Source organism: Mustela erminea, chromosome 14, assembly GCF_009829155.1.
Source record: "Mustela erminea isolate mMusErm1 chromosome 14, mMusErm1.Pri, whole genome shotgun sequence".
Classification (NCBI taxonomy): domain Eukaryota; kingdom Metazoa; phylum Chordata; class Mammalia; order Carnivora; family Mustelidae; genus Mustela; species Mustela erminea.
Window position 1 is genome coordinate 44,801,190 of NC_045627.1, and position 16,654 is coordinate 44,817,843.

The 16,654-nt window shown below is 44.5% G+C and overlaps 1 protein-coding gene across 2 annotated transcripts; it reads right to left on the reverse strand.

Moving 5' to 3' along the window:
• Positions 1-633: 633 nt before the first annotated feature.
• TMEM254 (transmembrane protein 254) lies at positions 634-8,163 on the reverse strand. 2 transcript variants are annotated; one of them, XM_032312322.1, is made up of 4 exons: positions 8,008-8,163; positions 5,544-5,647; positions 5,297-5,356; positions 634-2,100 (listed from the first exon to the last, which is right to left on the reverse strand). In XM_032312322.1, the coding sequence occupies exons 1-4, from the start codon at positions 8,095-8,097 to the stop codon at positions 1,980-1,982; spliced, it is 375 nt and encodes a 124-aa protein (XP_032168213.1). In that variant the 5' UTR covers positions 8,098-8,163; the 3' UTR covers positions 634-1,979. The 2 variants fall into 2 exon arrangements, with proteins under 2 accessions (XP_032168213.1, XP_032168212.1); XM_032312321.1 differs by lacking the exon at positions 8,008-8,163 and adding an exon at positions 7,622-7,777.
• Positions 8,164-16,654: the final 8,491 nt, after the last annotated feature.

Sequence of the window (16,654 nt, forward strand, 5' to 3'; positions counted from 1 at the left end):
TCTCTAAGCATAACGAGGGTCACATGCTCTACAGTGACGGCATGCTACCTTATCAATAAAAAACATCTTGATATTTGAACTGTACAAACAGTTCCATAATAGAATCTACTTGGAAAAAAGCAGAATCAAGGGATAGTATAACAAAATGGACATACAAAAAAAGCATTTGAATAGAGAAGACAATTCACAGCATTTATTCAAGTTAATTCATTTCACTCAATAATCTGCCATAGTGTTGCTGTCACCATTCATATTACTGTCATTATTGTTTCTTTTTCAAGAGGACCATGCTTTTAAAAACTCTGTTGGATTTCCATGATGTTTAACTCGATGGCTAAAAATTTTCTTCTTAGGGCACCTGGGTGGCTCAGTGGGTTAAGCGTCTGCCTTTGGCTCAGGTCATGATCCCAGGGTCCTGGGATTAAGCCCCATATTGGGCTCCCTGCTCAGTGGGGAGCCTGCTTCTCCCTCTCCCACTCCCCCTGCTTGTGCTCTGTTAAATAACTAAAATCTTAAAAAAAAATTTTTTTTTCTCTACCAAAAGGCAATCCCTTCATGACAAGAAAAACAGGAAAAACTGAAATTTAGTTGTAGAAAGTCATCTCCCCCAAAAGCAATTCATAGTCCAGAATGTTTCAGGGTTGTACTTTTACTTGGGTCTCTTTTTGGCGGCAAAGGGGTCTCATAAACATTTGCTTAAAATAGAAAATGTGCCCTACTGCATCATAGAAGGAAAATACGGTCTAGTCCCTACAGAACTAGGGACTGCCTAGGCGGTCCTCCAAGAAACAACCCTAGTGGCTCCTAGGTGGCAGAGTCATTCTGCCAAGATCAGGGAACAGAGTCAGTGACCCTTCTGCCCTGACCAGTCAGTAGTTAAAAAGGTCTACTCAGGTGAATGGGAGAGGTAGTCACTAGCTTCCAGTTCGAATTTCTAGCTCAGGAACATGTGTGTTTGAGTAAGCCGGAGCTGGAGGGAGATGCTACTGAGATTGGAGAAAATGACTAAGAATAGGCAAGTGGGAAAAAGACACAGGTTTCCTACCAGGGACCCTGAGAAAGGGGGCACCACCAGTCAAGGGCAGTCCTGTGCTTTTCTTGAGAAGAGAATACACTGAGTAGGTTCTATAGTTTTCATAGAACAACTGGAATGATAGTGAACAAATGGAAAGTTAATACAGTTTTCGGTCTGTGGTTCAGAAAACACTGACAGAACACCTGTGTGTAAGGCAATGGGACGGGTGCTGAAAAAAAAAAAAATCAAGCTAAGATGTGATCCTGACTGGAAGGAGTCATCTAGCAGTGGCTATCAGACCCCTGCACACCACAGAGTGCTGTGTCCTCAGGGCCATGCAGAGGGAAGGATGGCTTCTGGTTAGCTCGATCAGGGAAGGCATTTCCAATCCTCTCCTCTAGGTACCCAGTGTGTCCTCTGTGCCTCCAGGTTACTGCTGGGCCTGGCCCATTCCACGCACTTGCTTATCTTCCTTATCTTTCTTGGTGTGTGAGAAATGGAAGTTTGAGAGGATAAGATCCTGCTTCCCAGGTGCCTAGTGCGTGTGGCATTGATGTGCTGTGGAAATGTCACTCTGTTTTGGTTCAGAAAGGTGGAAAAAATTGGGAGAAAGGAGAGCTAAGCTGGGGCAGTAAGGGTATGGTGTCTTGGTCAGAAGGTGGGAGCAAAGTTATATCAAAAAGCCGTTTTAGTACAAGCTTAAACCAGATGACACAAGGAGCACAAACACGACTAGGAACCTCAAGAGGGTAGCTGGAAGCCCTTGGCCAAACAGGTGAGTCTACAGAACTGGGAAGTTTAAATCCTTTCCTATCATTTAGTCACGCTCGACCAGAGTGTATGAAAGAATAATGAATGACTAGAGGGTCTTAAATTTCTGGAAAAGTAGGAAGATACCCCCTCCTCACCCCAAAACAGTGAAGCTGAACGTCAAAAGTGTAAAGAAAGCTTTTGAATATCTTCTTTAAGTCTGTTTCTGGCGTTTTGGTCTGTAAGCTATCAAGATGGAGAGAGATGCTATCCCGAAGAGGAAAGTTTGTAGGAACCAGAGTAGTTGAGCCCGACCATCTGTGATGCCTTTGGACCTAAAAAAAAAAAACCAAAAAAAACAAAAAAAAAAGAACTTAGCCACCAGAATTTTAATGTTGCAGTTTCATAAGGATTACTGTCTTCCATTTAAAAAAAAAAAAAAGTATTCCTTCTATGTACTTTCATTAGGTTTATTTTGCCATTCTCCTCCAGCTTCTAAACCTGCACGGTTTATTTTCATTTTTCTTGTGCATTTAGGATGTGCATTTAGCAGTGTGGCTACTGCCTAGGGTACAGTATTATTAAACCATTTCTCATGAGATTCTGAAGAGCAGAAGGTTAAAAAGCTTCAGAACCAGGATGGCTTTAGAGGAAATGTTTTGAAGGTAGAGCCAATGTAAATTCTAGCTTGTCAACAACTGGCTGCGACGCTGGGAAAGTCACTCATTCTCTCTCAGAATCTGTTTCCTCCTCTGAAACACAGGAGTATCAGTGCTCAGTCAGTTAAATGTCTGCCTTCAGCTCAGATCATGATCCCAGAGTCCTGGGATTGAGTTCCTCGTCAGGCTCCCCATTCAGCTGGGAGTCTGCTTCTCCCCTTCCCTGCCCTTGTGCTCTCTCTTTCAAATAAATACATAAAAATCTAAAAAAAAAAAAAAAAAAAAAAGAAAAGAAAAATAGGAATGTCAGTATTTATCTCGGCAAGTTTTGAGATGATTTATGAAATAACATACACAAAGTACTTAGTAAAAGGCTGGCACGTAGTAATAATAAACACCTTGTTGCAGTCATTCAAGCTAAACCACTTAAAACAAAGCTCAAAAGAAAATGACCAATTATAGTGAATGGCTTGCTAGTCTCATCTGTATTTAAAGTCTCATGTGCGGGGCGCCTGGGTGGCTCAGTGGATTAAGCCACTGCCTTTGGCTCAGGTCATGATCTCAGTGTCCTGGGATCGAGCCCCGTATCGGGCTCTTTGCTCAGCGGGAGCCTGCTTCTCTCTCTCTCTCTCTGCCTGACTCTCCGCCGACTTGTGATCTCTCTGTCAAATAAATAAATAAAATCTTTAAAAAAAAAAAATAAAAAAATAAAAAAATAAAGTCTCATGTGGATGACTTCTAATTTAAAACAAAATTTTAAAACAATGCATGCAGAAATGATACAATTTTCTGTACTAACAGATTAAAGGAGAAATATCATATGATCATACTGATAAATGCAAAAGCATTTGAAAAATGCTTCCATTCTGAATATAAGTTCTCAGCAAAATCAGAAACATGATGGAACTTCCTTATGCTGACAGAGGTGGTCTGCATGACCCTAGAAAAAACACGAGACAAAATGTTGAAAGCTTTTCCTTTAATCAGCAACAAAGGAAGGGCCATGATGTATGAGAAATTCATGTTCTTGCAGTATTACTTATAATAATAAAAATGAGAGACCTAAAAGTCTGTGGGGGGGGGTGGATTTGAGAAATGCACTAAGGCATCATAGAATACTGCGCACCAAGAAAATGGATGAGGTAAACTCACTGGTCCAGACATGGAAAAAGAGGGCTTCCTGCTCAGCAGGGAGCCTGCTTCCCCCTCTCCCTCTGCTGCTCCCCATGCTTGTGCTCTCTTGCTCTCTCTGAGGAAGGAAGGAAGGAAGGGAGGAAGGAAAGAAGGAAGGAAAGAGGGAGGGAGGGAAAAACTCCCCCTAATCAGAGATCCAGAGAGGAAACAGCCCATGGCAGGCTGGAGGAGGCATCTGAAGGAACCATCAAGGGAACTACAGAAGGGGGATCTCTAATGATGGCTGGCTTCTCAAAACTCCACCAGGACCCTTAGAGAAAAAAAAAGCCACCACCGGGTATGCAACATCCATAGTTCCCAGCTGCCTGACCCTGTTTCCCCTAAATGCTCCCACCCCAGCGGGCCACAAGCTGCTGTTTCTAGCGAATAGAAAAAAGAGGGGGCCTGAGAGAGAAGCTACCAACTATACTCTCTTCCCCACAGCAGGCTCCTGAGTCCCAGCTGGATGAGAAAAGACACGGCGACTTACATACCAGTTTATGCTTTTAATAAATAGACTGGACTAGACTGGAGGGTATCCAATAGTGACTGGCAATACCAGTAACTGGGCTAGGGTAGGAGGCTGACAACAACCCACAGGGTGAGAGGACCTGGAGAGGCCTGAGAGGGAGCAAAGCTGCTTTCTGCTCCTCTCCTAGGGAGATAAACAGGAAGATAGAGTAACATCATTTCTTAAAAGCACTTAGCAAGTGTCTGGCATAGTGTGCACTCAAAAAAATATTACTTTTGTTATTAAAACATGGTTGTTCTGAAGTATCTAATTTATTTGAGAGAGAGAGAGGGCATGAGAGGGGAGAAGGTCAGAGGGTGAAGCAGACTCCCCATGGAGCTGGGAGCCCAATGCAGGACTCGATCCAGGACTCTGGGATCATGACCGGAGCCAAAGGTAGTTGCTCAATCAACTGAGTCACCCAGGCCAGGTGCCCTGTTCTGAAGTATCTTATCTCTCCCTTTTAGAAGCAATACAACCGTTATAGAGGTCACAGTTCATCTTGACCAGAAGTTAACTGCAAAGTAATAGGCATTACTATAACCACCTCTTCACGTCACTAGACTGTCTGCACAGGCTTACATGAAGTACTAATGTCAAGGGAATCTTTCCTAGGACCCTCACAAAGTATTAACTTATATTGGCACCTGCAAACAGGGTTGAGCTGGGAGGCTTTTCTAACTTGCAGTGCATCCCAGAGTTATTTGTGAAGCTGGGAAAAAAGGACAGATTCCCGTTTCAGAGGCAAGGCCTCCCCAATCAGGATCTCTGGGTCTGGACACCAGACATGTCTATTTCAAAAACTGACTCACCTACTCAGGTGAGTCAGTTGTGAAACTAGGATTGAGAATCACTGGCCTACGTCAATACACTGGCTCTTTTTCAAACTAGAAGGTAACCTCCAAATCTTTTGCTATAGTTGGAGAATATACAGAGAATTTCGTTTTTAATGAGGAAAAAAATAATCTAAATTAAGTAGTTAATTAACTAACACAAACAAAATGAATCCATTCATTAAACAGTTACAGAGTACTCCTTCCGGGCTAGGCTCAGTATTAGGTGTGGAGATTCAACTCTACCCTGAGAACGCTCTCGGCCTACAAACGCATGAATTATTTAAATGTGGCTACTCTCAGTTTATATTAGATACCAAGAGAAAAACGATAAAGAGCTATTAAAAACACCTACTTGCACAAAACCATGGCGTACAGGGACTCTCCCACGTGAATCAGCCAGGCAAGCCAATACCTGAAACAAAGTCAGCCTAGTTTAAGGTGATGGTTATCTGCTGATGAAATCTAACACAGAAACCTCAAAAAGGTGCCTTAATGTGAACCAGTAACACTCTCACATAACTTAAGGCAAGTGTAGGCCTTCTAGATCTACAGCACGACTGAGCTGCAGAGTCCACATCCCATTTCCAGAGCCCTCTTACCCATTGTGCAGGAAGGTATGATGATGGTCCACCAAGTACTGAGTGAAGAGGCCCAAGGGCCCGAGGCTCTGATAAGGGATACTCTGGGGCCAGAAAACAACCCACTGCAAGAGAACCAGAAACACAAAATACCTATTAAGTCACTTAAATTGGCAAATGTTTATTTCCGAGAGACTATTCAATAATCCTGATTCTACAAGAAGAAACTAGAGATGAAAATCTCTGAACTAAGTCATCTGTGCTTCCACTCTCCACTTCTGCAGTTTTCTAAAAGCTATTCCAGGGGGGGAGATTTATGGGGAGGAAGCTATATGATTATCAGACTCAGTGCCCAGGCTAGATGACTTTTTTTTTTTTTTTTTTAGATTTTATTTATTTATCAGAGAGAGAGGGGGAGAGAGCGAGCACAGGCAGACAGAATTGCAGGCAGAGGCAGAGGGAGAAGCAGGCTCCCTGCTGAGCAAGGAGCCCGATGTGGGACTCGATTCCAGGACGCCAAAATCATGACCTGAGCCAAAGGCAGCTGCTTAACCAACTGAGCCACCCAGGCGTCCCAGGCTAGATGACTTCTATACTTAGTGAATTCCACCCAAAATATTATTTTATACAGACTGTTAATAAACTTTAGGTTTCTGTGCCCTGGATAGTTTCTTCATTGCAGAAGCTATGGCTAATTTAATTTCGAATCCTTTTTCCTTCTTTCACTTCTACATCTAAACCTGGGAATGAGGGCACCTGGGTGGCTTGGTGGGTTAAGCCTCTGCCTTCGGCTCAGGTCATGATCTCAGGGTCCTGGGATAGAGGCCCACGTGGGGCTCTCTGCTTAGCAGGGAGCCTGCTTCCTCCTGTCTCTCTGCCTGCCTCTCTGCCTGCTTGTGACCTCTCTGTCAAATAAATAAATAAATAATCTTTAAAAAAAATGAATAAAAAATAAAACTGGGAATGATCCACTTCACAGAGTTGGAAAATAAGAGCGTCAAGCTTGTGAAGTGCTAACAGCAAATACTTAATCACATTAGGTTTTTGTCATCTGAGCAACTTTCCCTTAGTCTCTATATTGTCATCTCTGCCAGCTGAGGTATTTCTGAGAATTAAGTGCCAGCAGGTCCAAAATTTATTGTCCCATTCAGATCTCAGCCAAGAGCTGCACTCCTTCTCCCATTATGTCTTACGCATCGCAAATTTAAAGAAAGCATAAAATACCACTGCATCCTCCAAAACCAAAAAGGAATGGAATGGGCAGCACCTGCCAGCTCCATAATATCCTAAATTGAATGCTATCCAGTGTTCCGTAATATCCCAATAATGCCAGCTCCATGGTATCCCAATTTGCAGTCCCCAAAGCTTAACTCCATCTATTTTCTAGTCAGGAACACAGAATCGTGGAACAGAAACGCACCTCTGAAACACTTGAGTTCAACACCATTTTACGTGTGAGGGCATCAGAGCCAAGGAGAGCAGATCTGACAGCAACCACCACGGTGGACGCGACAACACATTTCTAAGCCCCAGTGTCCAGGATCTCCTGGTCAAGATCTAAACAGATGAGCCTCCCTTCCCCTAGCTCGCGTCCCCAACTTAGTTCCCAACCTACTTTTCCAGGTGTCTTCCCTAGCATCCTTTAAACGAACTCTGTCAGCCGGACAAAAGTCGCTTCTCCTCTCCGCGGAGATCCCGTCTTCTTCATTCCCCATCTACGCCCGGACACTGACAAACGCCCTATCCCTCCTTCAGGTCTAACCGCGTTTTCCAAACAATCCCAACTGCCTCGACACTCCGCTTGGGAAGCCCTGTCCTGCCCGACCCGGCCCACGGCAGCCTGTCAGCGTGACTTCCCCCTCGCTCAACTCCGCTCTCTCCGGGTAGAGTCGTCGTGACCGCGGAGGGACGAGGACGCCAAGGAGAGGACGCTAGAGCAACACCATCCCGCGAGCCCACCGACCTCCCGCTCACGCTAGTCACCTAGGCCACGGCCGGGGGCGCAGACGCAAGCGCAAGACCGCGCCACTAGGGCGCCTCTCGCCCTGCGAGGGCCCGGCGGGCCGAAAGGGATGCGCCGCCCCAGCCGCACGCCTCACCGCGAAATAGCCCAGTGCCAGGACGGTGACCAGCGAAGGCAAACGTCTCGCCGGACGGAAGTAGGCGGCGGCAGGCCTGCCGACCTCGGACCTCGTCACCACCATCTTGAAAGACCTACTGAGTCTTGGGATGGGGAGCAGTGCCCGCCCCCACTCCCTTACCGAGAAAGCCTGAACAACTGGTTTCGCGGGACGGCGGCAAGAGGCGGAACGCGCGGACGAGGGCGCCGGCGTCTTCTTCCCGGGCCTGGCCCCCTCTCCCCGCGGGGCTCCGGGTGCGCAGAGCCGGATTGCGCCTGCGCGACCCCTCGGCCGGCTGACGCGGGTCCCACGCCGCGGGGACCGCCCGCTGCTCTCGGCCTGCGCTCCGCCGGAGCTGCCCTTACCGTGTAATACCCGAAGGAGAGGGTGATGACGGTGAACCAGAACAGACTGCCTCTCTGGAAGTACGCCTTACCGCCCGCAGCCGTCCCCATAGTTGCGGCACATCCCCGAGAACGCGAGACTGGGCGCTCCGCGGCGCGGGGGTGGGGCAGGCGGGGCGGGGCTCGGGCGGGCGCTCCTCCCCGCTCCCCGCCGCCCGCCCCCCGCCCCCCGCTCCCCGCTCCCACCTCCTTCCCGGGACCCTAAGACCCCTGCGGGTTCGGGAACGCCGGCAGCTGGGCTCGGCCGGCCGGGCTGGGAGACATCGCCCCCCCAACCCTCTGTGAGTGGCACTTTCCCGCGGGTTGGAGAAAGGTGTTGGAATAGATGATGCTTCCGCCTCCAATAACCGCGAGTCCTCGAGAAGTGATGCTCTGCCTCTCCGTTCATGAAGATGTGTGGAACCGCACTGCGCAGGACTTAGGAGCAGGGGCTGTGGGACAGACGACCCGGGTCTAAGTCCTAGCTCTGCTACACATTTTGGGCCTAAGCGTACATGTCAGTCACTGTTAATAAGTGTAATGTCAGTCACTGTTAATAAAAATTAAACTGAGTAATTTGAAAGATCGAATTGGCTTTAGAGAAGGAGTCATGAATGGGGCAGCAACCATTTAGCAAGTAGAAGGGAGCTCTGCTGAGCTGCGGAAAGGGAAAGTTTTTTTTGTTTTGTTTTGTTTTGTTTTTAATAAAAGCAGAGAGAGGGTATAAGAAAAGGAATTTATTAGCAAAGATTGCGTTGTTTTAGGGATTGTCGCCTAGCTAAAGGGTAAGAGGGATTACCTGCTGGTGTTGCCCAAGAAATTCCCTTGATTGGTTAAAGGTAACATAAGGGGAGAGGAGGGGAGTGGAGAATGAAACCGCAGTTCGCTTAAGCGTTAAGTGTTGATTTGGGGCCTTAGTTTCTCCATCTGTAAAATGGGGATATATCCCATCCATTCCTACCTCAGCGCTTTGGGTGGATTAAACAAGTCAATACCTATAATAACAGCACTCACAAAAGTGTCTGGCCTATAGTATTTTCTGAGTTTTGGTTATAATTAACCTTTCTGTCAGTCCCTGTGCTAAATACTGTAGCATCTATGTGAGCCGGGAGGCATATCAAACCCAAGTGTGCTCTGATTAGGCTTCATGAAAAAAAAATGCTGTTTCTCTTGGACCTTAAAAGCAGGTAGAAACAATAACTGATAAAAAAAAAAAATAGGTAGTATTTACTGAGTGCTTACTATGCTGGAAAAATTGTTCTAAGTACTGTATTTAGAAGGATTCGCTCGTTTAGGGCGCCTGGGTGGCTCAGTGAGTTAAGCCTCTGCCTTTGGCTTGGGTCATGATCTCAGGGTCCTGGGATTGAGCCCTGCATTGGGCTCTCTGCTCAGCAGGAGCTTGCTTCCCACCCCTGCTTCTGCCTGCCTCTCTGCCTACTTGTGATCTCTGCCTGTCAAATAAATAAATAAAATCTTAAAAAAAAAAAAAAAGGATTAGCTTGTTTAATTATGAAAACAAGTCTAGGTGGTAGATTATTGCCCTTTATATGAAAGAAGAGGAAACAGCACAGAGAAATGTCAGAAGTCATGTAAGTGGAATACTGGAAATCAAGTGGCAATGGAGTGTTCTGGCACTTTTCAGGACCATGCTGTGGAATGGATCAGGTGTGGAGTATTTCCAAAACCTTTTTAAAAAGATTTTATTTATTTATTTGACAGAGAGAGAGAGTCAGCGAGAGAGGGAGCGCAAGCAGGGGTAGGGGGAGAGGGCGAAGCAGGCCTCCCACTGAGCAGGGAGCCCGACCTGGGGCTCAATCCCAAGACCCTAGATCATGAACTGAGCCAAAGGCAGATGCTTAACGACTGAGACACTGACATGGGAATGCTCTCTTTCCTCATTTTTTTTTTTTATGAGAGTGTGTTGGGTGCTATGTTTTATGGAATGAATTCCAGAATAGGTGAGACAGTCCATTTCCCAGATAAACTGCAATGCCTGTCAGTATTTCGGTTACCAATCCTAAACAGTTTTTCTTAGTCCTAATTTCTTCCCATCACGCCGCCTTCGTGGTTCTCTCCTTTCACAGCTTTTCTTTTACTTCTTGTCCCCTTGATACAGACTTTTCTGTATGACCTTCTCCCTGCGTTTATAGAACCTTTGCGATTCAATTTTGGCCTCCATCTGGATGACTAAAACAATGTCTCCAGGCTTAGCCTCCCTCCCTTCTTGCCTGTTGGTCATCTCTACAAGGTGTCACACACACTCCAAAGACAACTCCACTGTTATCCTCAGAGTCAGTCCTCACCAAGGCTCCCCTGATCATGTTAATATTGAGTTCCTTCTTCCAGGAACGCTGAACAGCCCCCCAACTTCCGCCTTTGGTTGCCCTCATATCTAGTCGGCTGCCAAGAGTTCTGTTGATTAACATCACTTCTTATCCTTTGGATTAAACCATAGCTTAATTTCTACCCTCCTTGGGTCATTCCCTCCTATGTTCTACTGATGTGGGAAACAAAGGCAGAAGAGAAATTATAAAATTTCCTCATTACTTAGAACCCATGGATGAGTGCTTGAAACAGGCAGAGTGACATTCCTCTAGGGACTCAGCTGCCTTCACGTTGATCCTTCACTAAGAGCAAAAGGTAATCTTAGCCCGACCTCCAGGATTCTGTGAATCTACTTGAAACATACAAAAATTGCTTTGGAAATTTTTATATCTCAGCCCCCCAAGATACAGGTTAACAATCATCCTGTAAGTTTAGGGCCCACTGATATACATCTGAAGGGTCTCCTGATAGAGTTTTTACTAAATAGTAATAAACAACCTTTTCCTAACTAACTAGCCCCTTCAGGGTCCTTGGAGGCTTGTGTTGTCCCTGACCACCTCCCAGCTTGACCCCACCCTCTTGACCCCACCCTCTTGACCCCACTGCAGCTCTTTCTGCCCAAGGGTCCTGTCCCCATGCTTTAATAAAACTGCATTTTGCACCAAACATGTCTTAAGAATTTTTTCTTGGGGGGCGCCTGGGTGGCTCAGTGGGTTAAAGCCTCTGCCTTCAGCTCAGGTCATGTTCCCGGGGTCCTGGGATCGAGCCCCGCATTGGCCTCTCTGCTCAGCGGGGAGCCTGCTTCCTCCTCTCTCTCTTTGCCTGCCTCTCCATCTACTTGTGATCTCTATCTGTCAAATAAATAAATAAAATTAAAAAAAAAAAAAGAATTCTTTCTTGGCCATCAGCTCCAGACCCCAACCATTTTCTACACCACTACCATTTTTACCCACATGCGATCTCTATCAAATTCGACTTACAGTTCTCTACGAAGTACAGTTCTCACCATCATGTGCACAAAAGGAATCCAGATGAAGTTACCAGGAGACCGGCAGTCAGATGTGAGTTATGTCAATCCATAAAGAACCCATAGTCAACTGGAGATGTCAGCTGGAGATTCAAAATGATTTTGTCCTTGGGTGCCTGGGTGGCTCAGTGGGTTAAAGCTTCTGCCTTCAGCTCAGGTCATGATCCCAGGATTCTGGGATCAAACACTGCATCTGGCTCTCCGCTTAGTAAGCCTGCTCCCCACCGCCCTCCCCCCACCGCCTGCCTCTCTGCCTGCTTATGATCTCTGCCTGTCAAATAAATAAATAAAATCTTAAAAAAAAAACTATGAAAGACAAATATTTCTTTAAAAAAAGAAAGGACTTCGTCTTTTCTAATTCACCCTCTTCACATGAGACACAAGTAGCTAAAGTTTTCATCCTCCGTTTGTCCTATTTTGCCATCCCCTCTGGGTTGGCAAAGAAATGTCTCACCCTTTCCAGTGTCTCTCTCTCCTTTGAATGGCTAGGATCTACACATTGAAGATAAGAAAATATGGGGAAGGGGCGCCTGGGTGGCTCAGTGGGTTAAGCCGCTGCCTTCGGCTCAGGTCATGATCTCAGAGTCCTGGGATCGAGTCCCGCATCGGGCTCTCTGCTCAGCATAGAGCCTGCTTCCCTCTCTCTCTCTCTCTGGCTGCCTCTCCGTCTACTTGTGATTTCTCTCTGTCAAATTAATAAATAAAAAAATCTTTAAAAAAAAAAAAAAAAAGAAAATATGGGGAAGGAAACTTCTTAGAAAAATATTAAAATTAAAAACTATAAAGGGAAAGATAAAAATTTTAACTGCATCTAAATTAAAAACGTCATTTTTATGAATGGCATCATAAATTTGAAAGACTTGGAAGAAGGAATGCTTCAATATATATCATCAATAAACGAGTCAAGGGCATGAATCAGATATCCTTAAAAGAGAAAACTCCACTGGCCAAGAAACATGAAAAGATGCTCAACCTTTGTGGCAAGTAGGATGTGCAAAATGAAGCCCAAATAAGATACTATTTTTTCCCATAAGACTGGCTTACCACGTATTAAGACACACTATAAAGAACTATAATAATCTAAAACATCTGATATTTAAAACCCAAATCAAATAAGTCAATGGAAAATGATACTTCAGAGATAGATCTGACATATATCAAACCATTTACTTTATGTTAAAGGTAACATTTAAAATGAAGGAAGAAAAAAATGAACTAGTCCTTAAATTATGATGACTGGGGAATTATGATCTACTTGGGGATTTTTTTTTTTTAACTCTATTCTCCTCCCTACACAAATATACAATGACGGCAGGATCATGAAGTACAGAGATAATAGTACCCCCGGGGGAGTGCTGATGAGATGGGTGAGCAGGGGATGATAAAGGCTCCCCACCCCCCCTAGGATCACAATCATGTGGGGAATCCAAACAAACATCCAGGATCAGATAGAGCATTGTGTGTCCTGAGAATTAGAAGCAATTTGTTGTTGTTGCAAGAAGGAACAATGTGATGGGGAGGCTGGAAAGGCAGGTACGGTCCCTGAATGTCATTAGGTGTCAAACTGAGGACTTTGGTCCCTTCGGCAAGATGAGTCAGTGAAGATTTATTTATTTATTTATTTTTTAAATCTGTGGAGTGAAAATGGTTTACGTTGGATGGAGGTAAAATTGGAAGCAGGGGAAGCAGGAAAGTTGAAAGATAGATGAAGTAGTAGTATGGGGATGGAGAAAATGTTCCATCATTCATTCACATAGTAAATATTTCTGAGGACCCTTCTGGTGTCAAGCACAGTGCTAGGCCCTGGATACAACGGTGAACAAGACAAATGCAGTCCAAGTGGGGATGGTGTAGTTCTCGGACAACAGGCAAATCAATAAAGACTTACTCTCGGCCGCATAACTTAATCTTTTTTATTTTTTTTTTTTTTATTTATTTTTTTTTTTTTAAGATTTTATTTATTTATTTGACAGAGAGAGAAATCACAAGTAGGCGGAGAGTCAGGCAGAGAGAGAGAGAGAAGCAGGCTCCCGCTGAGCAAAGAGCCCGATGCGGGGCTCGATCCCAGGACACTGAGATCATGACCTGAGCCGAAGGCAGCGGCTTAATCCACTGAGCCACCCAGGCGCCCCATTAATCTTTTAACACCAACTGATCATTTGCCTTAAACTTTGATATCCCACATTCAGGGGTGGCAAACAGAGAAGTCCTCAGGCCATGAAATTAACAAATGAATGAAGCGGGCAGTTAACAGGTAGGGTGTGGTGAAGGCAAGGGAGGTAGGAGGGTCTGTTTGACCTGCGCACAGCTCTTCAGAGGATGCTGTTAATTGCTGTTGATTAGATTTTGTGCAGGATCTTGGCCTATGGGACCCTGAGTCTTCTATTTTTTTTTTTTCCAAATAATTATTTTTGATTTTTACTCTTTCGGTGTTTTAAAATTTTTTTTTATTATTTATTATCTCTTTATTTATTTATTTTTAAAAATTCCATTTTAGGTTTATAGAAGAGCCCAGCAGATAGTTCTTAGAGTTTCTCATATTCACTCCCACCCCCCACCCTCCTACATAGTTCCCTTATTATTAATATCTTACAACTGTATGGTCCATTCATTAGAATTAATGAATTAATATTAATGCTTTTTTAAAATTTAAATTCAACTAATTAACATGTAATATGGGGCGCCTGGGTGGTTCAGTGGGTTAAGCCTCTGCCTTCTTCTCAGGTCATGATCTCAGGGTCCTGAGATCGAGCCCCGCGTTGGGCTCTCTGCTCGGCAGGGAGCCTGCTTCTTCCTCTCTCTCTCTGCCCGCCTCTCTGCCTACTTGTGATCTCTCTCTGTGAAATAAATAAAATCTTTAAAAAAAAATTAACACGTAATATATTGTTGGTTTCAGAAGTAGAGGTCAGTGATTTATCAGTCCTACATAATACCCCATGCTCATCACAAGGACTCTGATTTTTTTTAATATGTGCTTGGGAAGTGGTTAGTTTAAAGGTGGCATAAAGTAAAAATTCAATAAATGTTTCCTGGTTAGTCTTCTTATTGTTGTTACACATCAGTCAGCTAAGCGCTGGGTTATGAGAGGAAGAGGAGAGCAAATGGCTAAGACTCAGTTTGAGAAAATTCAGTTCACTGGGCAATTTACATAAAGTAAACAAGACTCAAAATGCTCAAAGCCAATTCGCTGAATCATCAGTTTGCCAAATTCACCAAGTTTATGGACTGTGGTTTTAATACTTAAATAAGGAGCTTTTTTTTTTTAATAAGATTTTATTTATTTATTTGAGAGAGAGAGAGAAATCACAAGCAGGGGCAAGGGTAGAGGGAGAAGCAGACTCCCCGCTGAACAGGGGACCTGACCTGGGACTCCATTCCAGGACTCCATTCCAGGACTCGGGGATCATGACCTGAACTGAAGGCAGGCGTTTAACCCACTAAGCCACCCTGGAGTCTTGCAAACCTTTATTTTTTATTCCACAAATCCAGGTGTTGATTTCCAGGGCTGGTTAGCCTTTGCAGGTATCCTCACACCTGTGTAAATAATTTTACTCTCTCTTATGAATACTGCTGCACGTTGTATACAATTTGCAGAGATCAAGTTCTCGTGAGCAGCCAATATTTCAGTATGGGGAAGGGGATAGAAGGAAGTGAAAATACCCAATAATCTCACTTTGAGCACATACATTGAGAAGGAAAAAGAAAAGAGTATCACCAAAGCGCAAATGTAATGTCTTTGTAAAAGTGAAAACAAAACAAAACAAACAAACTAAAAACAAAGAAAAAATGACCCAGACCTGGGTATAATGAATACATTGTTGCTGATGTCTGCAAAGAAGACTGTGGCACAGGGTAGGGGTTCAGAAATCTGTATGGAGTAAATGAATGAATGAAATACTCTGTTTCACATATCTGTGTAGACGGAAAATCTTGCATCTTTGGTGTAAGCACACTGAGGACTCACCATATTTTGGGGACATTTAAGTTTAACTTTTTTTTAAAAGATTGATTTTAGAAAGAGAAAGAACACAGGAGAAGGGGCAGAGGGAGAGAGGGGATTTCCAAGAGACACCCTCCTGAGCAGAGAGACAGATGTGGGGCTCCATCTCAAGACCCATGAGATCATGACTTAAGCCAAAATCAAGAGTTGGATGCTCAACAGATTAAGACACCCAGGTGCCCTTGCCTTTGGTTGTTTTCTTTTAAAGTTGCCTGAAACTTACTTTTGTAGCTCTAGGCCAGAAAGGCAGAGAGTATCACAGTGGCTGGAAGTGACCTCGCTTGGTTGGAGCTAAGAGTTTGCAGGAGGCCACGGAGTCTTTAAGACCAGGCTGAGAGAAGTAGTGGCCAGGTCATGAAACTCCCTGTTAGGCATTCTGGTAAGTTCTAACACTGCCTTGCTGGTGATAATTGTGAGTTAAGTACTAAAAGTTCACCTGAATGCTGGTTTTCTGAGCACAGAGACTGAATATGTGCAAGTTCACAGCCATATCATAGCCTTCCATGCAGAGCACCTGCTGTGTGTTGGGCTTTTACTGTTTTGCTATATTTTTAAAAAGTTCAAAGGACTCAGTAGCTATCCCTAGAGGTGAAGCTTATTATAAAGAATTGGAAGCAAGAGAGTTTTCAGCAAAAAGAAAAAAAAAGGTTGGCCAATAATGTTTGATGACTTAAGGAGGAAGATTAACCATAAGATTGGGCAAGGTAAGGGTTGGCTTGTTGAACTTTGCTAGTGACATCCAAAAAGAGTGGGAGCAGAGGCCAGATGGACTGGAGGTGAGAAAGAATGTAAGGCGAGTCATATAAGGAAGTAAGGTGTCTGGTAAAAATGCTTTTGGGGTGGGGCACCACCCCTTTTGGGTGGCCAAGTCGGTTAAGCGGCTGCCTTCAGCTCCGGTCATGATCCGAGTCGCATGGGACTGAGACGCATATCAGGCTCCGGGCTAGACCAAGAGCCTGCTTCTCCCTTTCCCTCTACATGCTGATCTGCCTACTTGTGCCCTCTATCTCTCTGTCAAACAAATAACTAAAATCTTAAAAAAAAAAAAAAAAAAAAAAAAAAAAAAGCTTCTGGGAAGTAGCTTCAGGGAGGGGACACCTGTGAATGCAAGGTTCTGAGAAAAAATATAAAACAAAAAACAATTTGGAACTGAACTTGATGAATTACTGGGAATAAAAAAGAAGTCCAGAAAAATCAGTTTAGGTACAACCTTATTTTGGTTTGCTCTGTTCTCGTAGTCTCCAGACTCCTCCAACCCTTCCTGCTCCCCACATAGT